Source organism: Chrysochloris asiatica, unplaced genomic scaffold, assembly GCF_000296735.1.
Source record: "Chrysochloris asiatica unplaced genomic scaffold, ChrAsi1.0 scaffold00129, whole genome shotgun sequence".
Classification (NCBI taxonomy): Eukaryota; Metazoa; Chordata; class Mammalia; order Afrosoricida; family Chrysochloridae; genus Chrysochloris; species Chrysochloris asiatica.
In genome coordinates, this window is record NW_006408647.1 from 4,171,637 (window position 1) to 4,187,217 (window position 15,581).

The 15,581-nt window shown below is 37.7% G+C and overlaps 1 protein-coding gene across 1 annotated transcript in view; it reads left to right on the forward strand.

The window, feature by feature from the left end:
• Positions 1–15,581, forward strand: part of COL25A1 (collagen, type XXV, alpha 1) — a 668,242-nt gene that overhangs the window by 392,856 nt on the left and 259,805 nt on the right. Inside the window, exon 5 of the mRNA XM_006869318.1 lies at positions 275–292. Coding sequence (XP_006869380.1) covers positions 275–292 — 18 coding nt within the window. The remainder of the gene's footprint in view (positions 1–274; positions 293–15,581) is intronic.

Sequence of the window (15,581 nt, forward strand, 5' to 3'; positions counted from 1 at the left end):
AGGTCAAGTTCATCAAATTGTATAAGATTACTCTTTTTTCCTCTTCTTTCTTCTTCTAGTTACGCTCTGATCATCCAGTCATTAAAGCCAGGTCAAGTGGGTATTATCTGCAAGTGTGGGTGTTCTTATGTGCTATCATCTTTAGAAAAAAAATTTTTTTTAAGACTTTAAGACCTAGTGTAGGTTTTGGTAGTGAAGATATTTACTTAAAAAACAATTTTGAGGGAATATAAAGCCATTTTGTAATTATCTTTATTTTTTCTTCCAATTTTAGGGACAACCTGGTCCTCAGGTAAGTAAACTCTTTTCTACCAAATGAATTCCAACAAAAGATTCCCTAATATGGAGGTTTTCTGCTAGTCTCTTCAAAGGATTTTCAAAAAGCTACAAACTGGTAATCATGACACCATACAGTAGACCATATATTTCTCAGGGTTAAAGCCTGGGGGCCTCTTCAGGGTTGCATGAGCCACATCAGCTGTTGGGCCAGATGGTGAGTTTAACAATGAACTGGCATATAAAGCAAAACTCTTAACTGATCTGAAACAGTGCCATAGATCTTTAATATAAGATAGAATGCTTAGTCAGAGTTGGTATGAGCTGGTTAGCATTAGGTACTGATTAATCATGTACTAATAATGTTGTTGTAAATCCATGAAAACTGATTAGTTAAACTATAATTCTGCTGGCTACTTTTGATTCATTATAGATAGATACTGCATTTGGTCTACATTTTCAATATAAGTCAACTTCTAAAGGTCTGATTTGTAATTAAATGTGCATGCCATCGACAGCAGATCATTGAGTTCTCAATTATGTAGAAGAAAAAAACCTGTTTTAGGAAAGGATGGGGAATGTGTGTAAAGATGAAATTACAGTATAAGAAGGGAGTTGTCAGAAATGAAGGGTCACTAAAAACTACACATCAAACTCAATATCAATACTAATTGTTTGGAGGAGACTATAAAAAAGAAAATGGATTAATGATTAATAATTTTGACATCTTAATAACTATAAGTAACATTTTTCATTGTGCTTCCCTGACATTTATTTCTCCTCTCCTTGATACACCTTGTGCTATTTCTGTCCTAAAATGTTTTGTGAAAGATTATCAGAATGTCTTTTTCAGTCAGAATCATGAATTAATTGTCTGTTGTCTGACAGTTCTCAGACTAGACCAGGTGTCTGTCTATAGTCTTTATGATTTCTGTATAAGAGGATGATTAATAAAGAAAACAGAGTCCTGGTGTGGTGCTGCAGGATAAGCTCTGGACTGCTTGCTAAACATAAGAGTGGTAGTTCAAACCCACCAGCCACTCCATATAAACCCTATACAGGGTTGCTATGATTCAGAACTCACTAAATGACACTTAATTCTAAAGCAAGCAAACAAATGTACAAAATACCAACTTCACAAAACACATTCTTCAGTAGAACAGGCCTTTCCACAGTAAGCTCATGAGAAAAAATTTGACCTGACCACACTAATAAAGAGCTGGATAAGAAAGTGTTCTTTGGACCTGGTGTACCTATGCTGAGAACCTCCTAAACCCAGTGGAAGACTGATGACAAAACATATGAAAATCTCCAAGGAACACTGGACTATGAGATAATTGAAAGGAAACAAGGATTTTCCTCCACCGCCAGCATAGAGACAATGTCTTCCCCTAAAGTTGGTGCCCTGGATTTGGACTTCTTATCTTAAAACCACAAATATATGGCATTTCTGTGATAGCAGCACTAACTAACCAAGACATACCTTATATATATTGGATAAATGGGCAACTAAAAAAGAAGACAGACACAGGATTGATGCAGTCAGATTGTGGTGTTGGAGAAGAATAGATTGCAAGAAGAATAAAGAACAATCAGGTATAGAAGAAATGCAACCAGCATGTTCCTTAGAAGCAAGAATGACCCACTTACATTGGATATGTCATCCGGAAAGACTAATCAGTATATAGAAGAACATCATATTTAGTAAGAGTAGAGGATTGGTGAAAATGACAGAAACCCGCTTTGAGATGAATTGACATAGGTAACCATAACAGAGGACACAAACGTATCATGAAGATGGCATAGGACTGGGCAGCATTTTGTTCTGTTAAAACTTAAGGAACTTATGAGCCAAGCCATTGAAACAATTGACAATATATAAGATTTAATATATTATTTTCCCACAGTGGGAATTACTCTTTCAAAATATGGGTTTTAAAGCAGACTTTTAACTTCAAGAATGAATTGCATCTATGTAAAATATAAACAGCTAGAAATGCCTCATGTAGTAAATATGATTATCATTATGTTCAGAGTTAATGGAATTTTTACAATTACATGTATATTAAGAGCATAATGTGAGTCCACTTTTCCTTGAATAAACTCACATGAACTATACATTAAATCTCTTTAACACAGGCTCTATAAAGTTTATAAGTAAACAAATAAGCACTGAACATTTAAAAAACCAATTAGGTAATTTTATAGATTTATAAATAGGTTTTGATCTTATCCACTTAATGGATTTGTAGTGATACTCACTTTTCATTTTGGTAAATATTTTCATTTATTTTCTGTTTATTTTATTTGCTTGAAGTATATATCCATTTATTCCTTAAAAGGTCAACTTTGTCAGATTCCCCACACTTACAGGATTTCTGATCTAAAATTCCTTCATAACTTGTTTTTTTTTTATTTTATTTATCTAAGATTTAAAATGACTAACTTATCTCCATCCCTTCGCTGATGATCTTGCCCCTCCCCAGTCCTCTTCTGATTTCTTTAGCACATATTGTTAACTATGGGGTAAGGGAAGGGCATGTAAACTTTGTTTTTGTCCTTTCCACCTGCTCTCATTAAGAGAGGGAGAGGAAGGGTTTGTTACCAAAACAAGCTTTCTAGAAATTTCCTTCTTGAGTCCTAGTCATTTCACTAAAGGCTCTTAGCTAGCCAACTTATTCCACTGAAAATCTGTCCTTAGTCCCTCAGACTGGGTGGCATGTGTGAGAGATACTTTTTCTAAATTCAAAGATATAATGGATAATGTATTAAAACAGCATTACCAATAAGGTTGGTTTTTGGTGTATACCAAGAATTATTTTTAGGTACTTTAGGTATTACATAGGCTTTTGTGTTGGGGCTGAACAAATAAACCATACTTATATTAATATTCCTATGGGAAGATAAGGGAGCACAATTGCTTTGTAGCATAAGCACTGGTCCTAGCCCACCAATCACCCTGCAGGAGAAAGATGGGCTGTCTGCTTCTGCAACGATTTGTTGGTGTTAAGTACCATCAACTCAATTCCGACTCATAGCAACCCTCTGTAGAGCTTCCAAGAAGCAACTCGTGGGTTTGAACCTCCAACCTTGTGGCTCAAACCAGTCTTTCAGTCCAGTGCTTATCCTACAGCACCACTATGAGTCAGAACCAACCCTACGGCACTTAGCAACAATCAGGGTCATAAACAAGTAACTTTAAAAGGGAGAACATGGTCAGCATTTCTCAAGCTAAAATATTTGAAGGATTCTATGGGCAAATTAAGGAGCTCTGGTAGCATAGTGGTTATGAATCAGGCTGCAAACCTCAAGGTCAGCAGTTTGAAACTACCAGCCGTTCTGCGAGACAAAGATGAGGCTTTCTGCTCCTGTAAAGATTTACAGTCTTGGAAATCCTATACAAGGTCGCTATGAGTTGCAACCAACTCCATGGCACGCAACAACAACATTGGGCAAATTGGAGTCCTGGTGTGGTGCTGTGGGTTAATGACTGCAAAACCATTTGAACTGCAAGGTCAGCAGTTCAAGCTCACCAGCTGCTCCCTGGAAACCCCATACAGGGTCACTGTAGGTTGATGGCACTTAACAACAACAACATAGGAAAAATATTGAATGATGCAGAAAGTATCCAAGGAAGATAGAAGGAGTCACTATATCAAGAAGAAATGGTTGATGTTCAGTCATTTCAAGAGGTAGCATATGATCAAGAGCCAGTGATATTTCAGAAGAAGTTCAAGGTGCACTAAAGAAATAATAAGACTGGAAAATAATAAGACTCCAATAATTGATGGATGCAAATTGAAATTTTTAACAGAGGCAGCAATGGAGCCACTCACTCATTTATGGTATTTGGAAGACAGCTACGTGGCCAACTGATTGTAAGAGATCCATATCTGTGCCATTCCAAAAAGAGGTGGCCCAACAGAATGTGGAAATGATTGGACAATATCATTAATATCACATGCAAGTAAAATTTTGCGAAAGAAAATTCAAAACCAGCTGCAGCAGTACATTGACAGGGAACTATCAGAGGCTGGATACAGACTGGAACACAGAAAGAGGGATATAATTTCTGATGGATCTGAGCTGGAAGCAGAGATGTTTACCTGTGCTTTTATTGACTATGCAAAGGCTTTCAATTGTGTGGATCATGACAAGCTATGGAAAACATTGCAGAGAATGACAATTCTGGAATACTTTATTGTGCTTGTGAAGAACCTATACATAGACCAAGAGACAGTCATTCAAAGAGAACAAGGGGACACTGAATAGTTTAAAATCAGGAAAGGTGTGTGCTAGGGTTATATTCTCACCATACTTATTCAGTCTGTATGCTGAGCAAATAATAAGAGAAGCTGGATTATATGAATAAGAATATGGCATCAAGTTTGGAGGAAGACTCATTAACAACCTGCGATACGCAGATGATACAGCCTTGCTTGCTGGAAACGATGAGGACTTAAAATACTCACTGATGAAGACCAAAGACCACAGCCTTCAGTATGGGTTGCACCTCAAAATAAAGAAAACAAAAATCCTCACCACTGGACCAATAAATAACATCTTTAGATATGGAGAAAAGATTGAAGTTGTCAGAGACTTCACTCATGGGAACACCAGTCAAGAAGTCAAATGACATATTGCATTAGGCAAATTTGCTGCACAAGACCTCTTTAAAGTGTTGAAGAACAAAGTTCACCAAATCATGATATTTTCAATAACCTCAAATATGTGCAAAACTTGGACAGTGAATAAGGAAGACCACAGGAGAATTGACGCATTTAAGTTATGGTGCTGGAGGGGATTATTAAAAGTACTGTGGATTGTCAGAAGAACAAACCAATCTGTGTTGGAAGAAGTACAGCCAGAATGCTCCTTAAAAGCCAAGATGGCCAGATTGTCTCTCATATTTTGAACATATTGTCAGGAGGGACCAGTCCTTGGAGAAGGACATCGTGCTTGGTCAAGTAGAGAGCCATTGAAAAATAAGAAGGCCCCTAACAAGACGGATTGACACAGAGGTGGCAGCAATGGGCTCAAGTGTAGCAATGATGTGAGATTGGTGCAGGACCCGGCAGTGTTTAGTTTTGTTGTGCATATGGTTGCTAATAGTTGGTACTGACTCAACAGACACATAACAACAACAACAACAACTGTGTATTAAGAAATTTGAACTTTTGAGCTTTTGATTCACATGCAAATGTTGATGTCTATGAGTTTTTTTCTTGCACAGTTTAAACATTCTATCATCATTATATCCACAGCCTTATAGAGTGCAAGGAGCTCTGATACAGTGCTATAGGATAAGCACTGGACTGCTAACCATAAGATCAGTGGTTCAGACCCTCCAGTCAGTTTTCAGAAACCTTATACAGGTTCCACTGTGAGTTGGGACCAGCTTGATGGTCATTTAACAACAACATAAGGTACAAGGCTCTTTGGAGAGATAATTTTGAAAAACGTCAACATTTCACATTCTTTTGTAAGGGCTTCTAGAGTAATAAGGTTGTATTTTGTGGATTCTTGGTCAAAAGAGAATGTGTTTAATACACATTCGGGGAGTTTTGATCATCAAAAACTGAAGACATATTAGATGGGCTTAGCTTTGGTTGATAAGACATAGTGATGAAGACTGGAAAGATTACTGGCAGAGAACTCTGTTACTGTGAGAATATGAACTTGAAAAAGAAAAGGCATCTTAGGGAGGAGAGCTGAGTCTTTGTTGGTTCTTAACAAGGAAAATGAGATGGTGAAAGGAAATTGAAAGAAAAAAAGGCAATTTTAGCAACTGTGATAAAGATAACAGGAAGATAAGTGGAGAGGATGTTGCTGTGATCTACTGAAAATCAAATGCTTGGAGGGGAAAAGGGTTGTGGTAGAGGAAACAATGTCAGAAATGCTTGGAAAGAGTAGATGAAACCAGGAAAAATAACAAATAACAGCAGTATAAGTCTGTCAGAAAGAAATCGGAAGCAAAATATATATATTTCATACTAAATTTAGTGAGAATTGTTTGCGTGATAATTTATCTATTGAAATGCCAGTCATCTTGATATATATTAATCAATTAATATTAGCATCATTCAGTTCATTCACTCAAGAACTGTGTATTTAGTCACTATCTGGTATGGTGTTGTAGGATAAGCACTGGACTGCTAACCACTAGGTTAACTGCTAACCACCAGCCACTCCTCAGAATCCCTATACAGCGTTGCTATGAGTCGGAATTAACTTGATGGCACTTGACAACAACAACATGTACAAGATAGTGGAGTCCTGATGTGGCAATGTAGGATAAGTTCTGGACTACTTATTGCAAGGTTGGTGGTTCAACCCTACCAGTTTCTCCTTGGAAACCCTATACAAGGTTACTCTGAATCAGGAACCAACTCAATAGCATATAATAACAAAAAAACCAACACAGATAGAGAGGGCATTGGTGGTTCTGTGGTAGCATTTTTGCCTACCATGCTGAAGACCCATGTTTGATACTCAGCCAGTCTCCTCATGCGCAACCTCCACCTGTTTGTGAGAAGAAGCATGGAGTGTTGCTATGATGCTGAACAGTTCTCAGCAGAGCTTTTAAACTCAGACAGACTAAAAAGAAACGTCCACTGATCAACTTCTGAATATCAGCCTATGAAAATTCTTTGGATCACAGTGGTTGAATCCACAATGGAGCACATGGTTGATGCAAAGCCAGGTGGCATTTCTTCTGTTGTGTATATACGGTCCCCATGATCAGCATGGTCACAATAGGATCAGAGTGGACTGCTAACCACAAGGTTGGTGGCTCAAACCCATTAGTCACTCCTTGGAGACCCTGTACAGGGCCCCTATGAGTCAGAACTGACTCAATGGCACTTAATAACAACTTAACAACAAGACATGGTGTTATGAATATGAAACCATGGCAAATAGGGCAGAGACTGTCTATTCTTTTGATATGTTTTTTTAAAAATTAATACTTTTAAAAACAGTATTTTGTTGTTGCCAAGTGCTGTCAAGTTGGTTCCAACTCATAACAACATTTTATAGGGTTTCCGAGGAGCAGCTGGTGGGTTTGAATCCCTAACCTGTGGTTCAAAGGGACAATGTGGCCCAGTGTTTTATCTTACAGTGCCACACCAAGAATCCAGAAGATAGTAGTAGCCTAATGAATAATAGGAGTCCTGGTGTGGTGCTGTGGGTAATTGTGCCAGATTGCAAAGCCATTTGAACTGCAAGGTCCGTGGTTCAAGCTCACCAGCTGCTCCTTGGAAACCCTATACAGGGTCGCTATGGGTCGGAATTGACTCGATGGCACTTCACAACAACAACAATGAATAATAGGAGTCCTGGTGTGTAGGATAAGCACTCGACTGCAAGATCAGTTTGAACTGCAAGTTTGGTGGTTCAAACTTACCAACTGCTCCTTGGAAGCACTATACAGAGTCATTATGAGTTGGAATGGACTCTATGGCTCTTAACAACAATGAATTGTAAGAATCCTGATGTTGCTGTAGGATAAGCACTCGACTACAAGATCACTCTCTGTACAGGGTTGCAATGAGTTGGAATGGATTCTACAGCTCTTAACTACAATGAATAATAGGAGCCCTGGTGTGGCGCTGTGAGATACTGCACTGGACTAGAAGGTCTGTTTGAAATACAAGGTCGGCAGTTGAAACTCAGCGGCCACTCCTCAGAAACCCTATGCAGGGTCACTATGAGTTGGAACTGAATTGATGATACTTAACAATAACAACAGCAATGAATAATAACAATAGTTTTTCAGCTAGTACTCAAGTACAGACCATTTGCATCACCCAGAGAACTTCTGTCATTTCCTTTCTCTCCTATCAGATATCACAGTCATGGGATGATACTTTGAATGTAGTTTATAACTTTGCTAATGCCAGATAGAATAACTACTTATTGCCCACCTGATAGGTTTATAGATTTCTGTGTCTTTTGATTGGAGCTTCCCATTGGCATTGTGTACTCTGTCAAGAGCAGCCCACTGCTGGGAGACAAGTTGGGAAAGTAACTCTAACTTGTTTCCTGTTTCTACAGTGGAAGCATCAAGGCTTGGCATGGATTGCAATGTCAACCAACACCGTCTTGTCAGTGTCTGCTAGATGAAACTTTTCTGGTCCAATTCGATCACTCTTCTGACCCAGAAACCTTGAGTTTCAGTATCTACCTCTTAAAGTACAATAAAATCTAGTTCCTTGCCTCACATTCAACTGATTTGGCCTGTTTTTCTAGCCCTAACTGCCATTGTTGTTTTTAAGTGCTGTTGAGTCAGTTCCAACTCATAGTGACCCTGTATAAGGTTTCCAAGGAGCAGCTTGTGGGTTTGAACTGATGACCTTGTGGTTCTCAGTCCAGTGCTGATCCATAGTGTCACACTAACTGCCATTAATTTTCTACTAATCCTCTTCCTGGACACTACACTTTACCCAAATCAGATCAAACCATTTAGTTTTTTTCTCTTAAAATCTGACTTTTTCATTTGTCCTTTCTTAGTATAGTTTGTCCTGTTTGTCCTCCAGAACTGCATCTCTTCAAGTTGCTATACAAACTGTTTCGACATTTCCTAATAGGATCAAGCTTCATACTGTAATGCTACTTCGTCCATTCAGCTGTCTTTTATTATCACCTGTTCTTTAGTGCTATCCAGTCAGTTCCGACTCATAGCAACCCTATACAGGGTTTCCAAGGATTGGCTGGTGAATTTGAACTGCAAATATTGTGGCTAGCAATCCAGTGTTGATACTATAGCACCACATCTGGACTCATTTTCTCTTGTTGTTAAGTGCCATGGAGTCAGTTCTAACTCATAGCGACTCTGTATAGGGTTTCCAAGGAGCAGCTGTTGTGTTTGAACCACTGACATTGTGGTTAACAATCCAGTGTTTATCCTACAGCACCACATCTGGACTCATTTTCTCTTGTTGTTATTAAGTGCCATGGAGTCGAGTTTAACTCATAGAGACTCTGTATAGGGTTTCCAAGGAGCAGCTGTTGTGTTTGAACCGCTGACCTTGTGGTTAACAATCCAGTGTTTATCCTACAGCTGAATGTAATTATTCCCTTTTTCCAAATTCCTACAGCATTTTATCTGTACAACTTTTTAATAGCACTTTATAGTTAAAATGGAGTCCTGGTGTGGTACCATAGGATAAGCATTGGACCACAAAGTTAATTTGAACCACAACGTTGGTGATTCAAACTCACCATCTATTCCTCAGAAACCCTGTACAGAGTTTCTATAAACCAGAACCAACTCAATTGCACTTAACAACAAAAAAATAGTTAAAATAGAGGGGGCATAGACAGCGAAGCCAGGCAGATCATAAGTCACTTACGACTTATGTGATTTTGGATAAATTACTCAATCACTCTGAGACTCATTTTTCCCATCTGTAAAGCAGATACAATAATGTCTTACTCTTTTCAGCAGATGGTATGAGGAGAGAAATAGGATAGTACATGTAAAATTTCTTGCATGGTATCTAACACATGGAAGACACTAAGTAAATATTCCTTCTTTTCTTCTTTTTATCACAATTATTTTTAAACATCCATTCTCTTTTTCTTACTAGCTTTTATATTTCTCAAAGGAAAGGTCCATGTTGCCTTATTCCTTAATATCCTCCACCACACATAATTTAGTTTGCTTAGTTGCCTACACATTTGAGAAGTTTAATCAATATTATTAAGTTGTGAATGGTCCATATAACAGCTTTGTTGTTGTTGTTAAGTGCCATCGAGTCAGTTCCAACCCATAGCGACCCTGTACAGGGTTTCCGAGGGTATAAATCTTTACGGGAGTAGAAAGCCTCATCTTTCTCCCTCTATAACAGCTTGGGGAAAAATAAAAAGAAAGGGAGAGGAAATGATAAGTTTTCCATGATCCTGAATGCACTTGTCATAAATAATGCCATTTAAATCACATCTCTGAGGTTTCCAAACTCTGAATTTCACTAAACATGTATCAATTTTATTATCTTGCTTCCTCATACTTTGGAATGCTCAGCTGCTTTTGTTTCTTTTCATTATGGTAGCATATTTGCACAGATACTTAATCTTTGCTGTAAATAAACAGATGTTAACTCAGAACCATATTTATAGTATTTCATTTTTGTATAGTAAAACTTATTTGTAAGGTTCAAGGCTTGGCTTTGATTTCATAACATTCAAGAGTATTAATGGAGTGTAGTTTGTGGCAGCTATATGTAACAACATTGGTGATTAAGCCTTAATATCCTTCTCTTGGTAAATAATTACAGTATCATCAGTAGAGGCTCAGGCAATAGTGGCACCATGGTGTTAAGTGAAACTTACCCCTGTATTCCAAGGCCGTTCTTTTACATAATATTTGTAGAGGTTCAAAGCTCTTCATATGACTGCTCTTTCAATTTGCATGTGAAGATAAAGGAGATATAATTCTCTCAGGAATTTGAGGACTTAAGTGGTGTGTATGTTGTAATTCTGTATGACTCAATGAGAGAAAAATGTAAGTGAAAACCACAAGCAAATACCATCAGACAACTGCACATAGAGGCGTGTGGCTTCCATTTGTATGTTTTTCACATGCACTTGAAAAGCAGTGGAGGATGTAGAGAAAAAAAGGTCACATTGCCTTTTTTCCCAAATTCTTTTTTGTTTTTTCTTTTTTTCCAATGTTGTCATTGTCATTGTCATTTCACAATGTTTTACAAAAGATTTACAAAAATCTAGCTGAGTGTGCCCTGTAAGGAATTATTAGTGAATAAAATATATATATTTTTGGGAGGGGGCGGTTATTCAGTATTTAGCTTTCTATCCATATGCTTTTAATTATATACTAAACTCCTTCTAACCTAACACTTTAGCAATTCCCATATTTCATGTTTGTGTTTCAGCCCAGTTTTTTTCAGATCTCTATAGTTTGACATGGGGGTAGGAGAAGGACATGTACATGCTCCAAGAAATCTTAAAATTGTGTGTGTGTACAGAAAGTCTTGCTTTAGCTTACAATGTAATAAAAAGAAAGAAAAACCCATTGCTGTCTAGTGAATTTTGACTCGTAGTAACCCTATAGAGCAGAGCCTATGTCCCATAGGCTTTCCCAGGCTGTCAATCTTTACAGAAGCAGACTGCCACATCGTTCTCCCACAGAGCAGCTGTGGGGCTTGAACTGCCTACCTTTTGGTTAGCAGCCAAGTACTTTAACCATTGTGCAACCAGGCCTCTTTACTATAGAAGGGGGATTCCAAAGTTCATGGGGAAATTCCATGATATTTCAATTTCATTTTTCCACGAACTTTTTGAAGTCCTCTCATATACAGTGGCACTTGAGAGAGCTGAAACTGGATGGACTGTCTTGTTTTTCCAAGTCTTGCAAGTTTTCTGCCTTTGACAGGGTGCAATCTTTCCATCCTATTAGTGGAAAACAGGTTTGAGTTTTCCTTCTCTGACTTGGTTCCACCTTACACAAGTCCAGGTTTTCACAGGTTTTACTGTAACAGAACTGGCACATTAAACTAATGTATCCTCTCCCCAGTAAATCATGCTTGATTGATAAAGTATCATCAATCCGCCATTAGTTACATTTGAAGTGGGGGTAACATAATAAAGTGAATGCTTATAAAAATGCCAACATCTTAGATTTTTTAGTATTATGCTGTTAAATGTCATCGAGTCAGTTCTGACTCATAGCGACACTGTATAGGGTTTTCAAGGAGCAACTGGTGAGCTTGAACCGCTGACCTTGTGGTTCAAACCGACTTTGCCGTCCAATGCATTAACCCACAGCACCACACCAGGACTCGTTTAGTATTATGTTAGGTGGTTAATATGATATGAATGATTCCTTGTATACTCCAAATGGCTTATAACTAAGAATACACATACCATATAACATCTACTTTTGTTTTACTATAATCCATACTTCTTTATTTTCAAATGGCCATTTATGTGTTGAAAATGGTGTTACCTCATCTCAAAGTTTACCACAGAATTCTTTCCCAATGAAAGTAATTGAAGAACTTTTATTATACAACTTTATACTGTTTTTCTATCTAACATGATCCCTCTCGATCTGCCTGAATAAGAGTGAATAACAGATAGTGTTTCATGAATAATTCAGTTAATCCTACATTGATTTACATGTGTGGAAGTTTTTATCATTCATCCAAAGGTCTGTGATTTGAACCAACCTAGTGTGGGGCTGTAGGATAAGTACTTGACTGCTAACCACAAAGTCAGTGGTTCAAACCCAACAGCCGCTCTTCAGAAACCCTATACAGAGTCCCTTTGAGTCAGAACTGACACCACAGCAGTTAACAACAACAAGACTTTCAAGAGCGGAAAGATGTCACAGTCTGCTTCCCTAAAGATTACAGCATTGGGAACCCTGCAAGGCAGTTCTGCTTTCTCTTATAGTTGCATTTAGTCAGAAGCAACTTGATGGTTTTAGCCTGTTCTTCTACAGTACCTTGTACATATTTCTACCAAACTTAATCTCACTGAGAATCTAAGGTTGACTTGTTTTTTTATGTCAGTTTCCTTTGTATACTTTTGTTGTTGTTCAGTCATTGCTATGTTGAAGCCCATTGTTGTAGTCACGGTGTCAGTCCATGTCATTGAGGATCTTCTTTTTCACAGACCCTTTACTTGACAAAGCATGATTTAATTCTCCAAGGATTGGTCCCTGCTGATAAAAAGTCCACAGTACATAAGATGAAGTTTCACCATACTCGCTTCCAAGAAGCATCCTGGCTTATACTTCTAAGACAGATGTGTTCATTTTTCTGGCAGTTCACAGTACATTCAATATTCTTGCCAACACTTCAATTCAAAGGAATCAATTATTCTTTGGCCTTCCTCATTTACTGTCTAGTTTTCACAATCATATGAGACAATTGAAAATACCATGACTCAGGTCAGGTGCCCCTAGGTCCTCAAAGTGCTTTCTTTGCTTTTCAACACTTTAAAAGGTTGTTTGCAACAGATTTGCCCAATGTAATATAGGTTATTAGGTTTTTTAACGGCTGCTTCCATGGGTGCTGATTATAGAGCTAAGATCCTCTACAGCTCGTCTCTTCTCACTTAATGGTCAAATTGTGAGGATTTTTGTTTTATATTGAGATGTAATACCTACTGAGGATGGCAGTCTTTGATCTTCATCAGTTGGTGCTCTTCACTTGCAATAAGCAAGGTTGTGTCCTCTGCATATTGCAGGCTGTTAATGAATCTTCCTCTAGTCCTCATGTCACATTCTTCTTCATCAGATTATTTGCTCATTATTCAGATTCAATAGGTATGTTGAAAAGATACAATTATGAAACACAAATTTCCTAATTTTAAATCACACTGTATCCCCATATTTCTGCTAATGACTGCCTCTTGGTCTCTGTAAATAGATACATATATTTAGTCATTCCAATTTAGGAATCCTGCTGTGGCACTGTATGATAAGCACTGCACTGCTAACCACACTCACCAGCCATTCCTCAGGAGAAAGCTAAGACTTTCTGCTTTCCCTGAAGATTTACAGCCTTGAAAATCATATACAGGGTGCCTGAGTCAGACACAGCTCGATGGCCGTGAGTTTTGAGAAGGTTAACGTTAGATTTATTTGATTCTGAACTGAATTAGCCTATTGAAATACTAGCTTTTGCTGGTCTATTGTTAAAGCAGCATGTGAAATACATTGAGTATAGTTAAAAGTATAGATTACAGAGGCAGATTCCTGAGTTTAAGTCCTGGTCTACCACTTAAGAGTTATATGATAGGAAAGGTATCTAACTTTTTTCTTTCAGTTTTTCACATGTTAAATGAAAATAGTTGCATTGACTTAATACAAGACTTCCCAAAGCACTTAGGGCAAAACATGGCATACAAAAGTGTACTTTTAAATTTTACATACATATCAATACCTGCCCATATACTTCTTCATATAAGGACTCACACTGACACAGAGAAAGAACAAGAAATAATTTATCTTGCTTCTGAACAATAGAATAAAAACTCAATGCATATAGAAGTTTAGGGCAAATAATTCAATCTTAAATTTAAAAATTCATGAAAAGTAATTGTCATGGATATCATGTAGGGCCCTCCATCTAAAACAAACATTCAAATGCACATTTGTAATTGTTGTTATGTGTCGACTCATAGTGACCCTGTACAGGGTTTCTGAGGCTGTAAATCTTTACGGGAGCAAAGAGCCTCATCTTTCTCCCACAGAACAGCTGATAGTTTTGAACTACAGACCCTGAGGTTAGCAGCCCGATTCGTAACCACTACGCTACCAGAGTTGCTAGGTGCCATCAAGTTGTTTCCAACTCAAAGGGACCCTGTGCACAACAGAAGGAACCACTGCCTGGTCCCACACCTACCTCAAAATTGTTACACTTGAGTCCATTGCTGCTGCCACTATGCCAATCCACCTTGTTGGGGGTCTCTTTTTTGCTGACCCTCCACTTTACCAAGCATACCATCCTTCTCCAGGAACTGCTCCTACCTGACAACATGTCCAAAGTATGAGAGACAAAGCCTCCTGGCTTCTGAGTAGCATTCTGGGTCTATTTCTTTCAACACAGATTTATTTTATTCTTCTGGCATTCCGTGGTACTTACAGTACTACAACACCATAACTCAAATGCATGAATTCTATGATTTTCCTTATTTATTGTCCAGCTTTCACATGAATATGAGGCTATTGAAAATACCATGTTCTGGATAAGGTATACCTTCATCCTCCAACTGATATTTTTGCTTGTGAACACTTTAAAAAGTGTTGTATAGTATATTTGCCTTATGCGATATGTTGTTTGATTTCTTGACTCTTGTGTCCATGAGTGTTGTTGGTGGGTACTAGCAAAATTAAGTTTTTAACAACTCCAACCTTTTTTTTTTTTTTTGCACTAAAATAACTTTTTATTTTAAATTCTGGAAATAAATTTTATCTGTAGATTTTTTTATTGTTCCTATATTCTAAAGAAAACTTGACAAAGCACATTTTTGGAAGTATTTGGGGATTAATCTGATAATTACTTTTTTTTATAAAAACTTTTATTATGAATTGAGTGACGGTTTACAGGGCAGATCATGAGTTTTACCTACAGAAAATCATTGCAATGATTTCAATTCCCTCCATGTACCATCAGTTAACAGTATTTACCTCTATTCCCCCTCCTTTTTCTTTTCTTTCTTTCTTTCTTTTTTTTTGATGTACACATACCCCTGAAAATATATGATTATATATATTTAAATGTCCAAAGGCCACATTTTGCAAGCCAGCCTCCAGCCTGCAGACACACAGCCTTTCT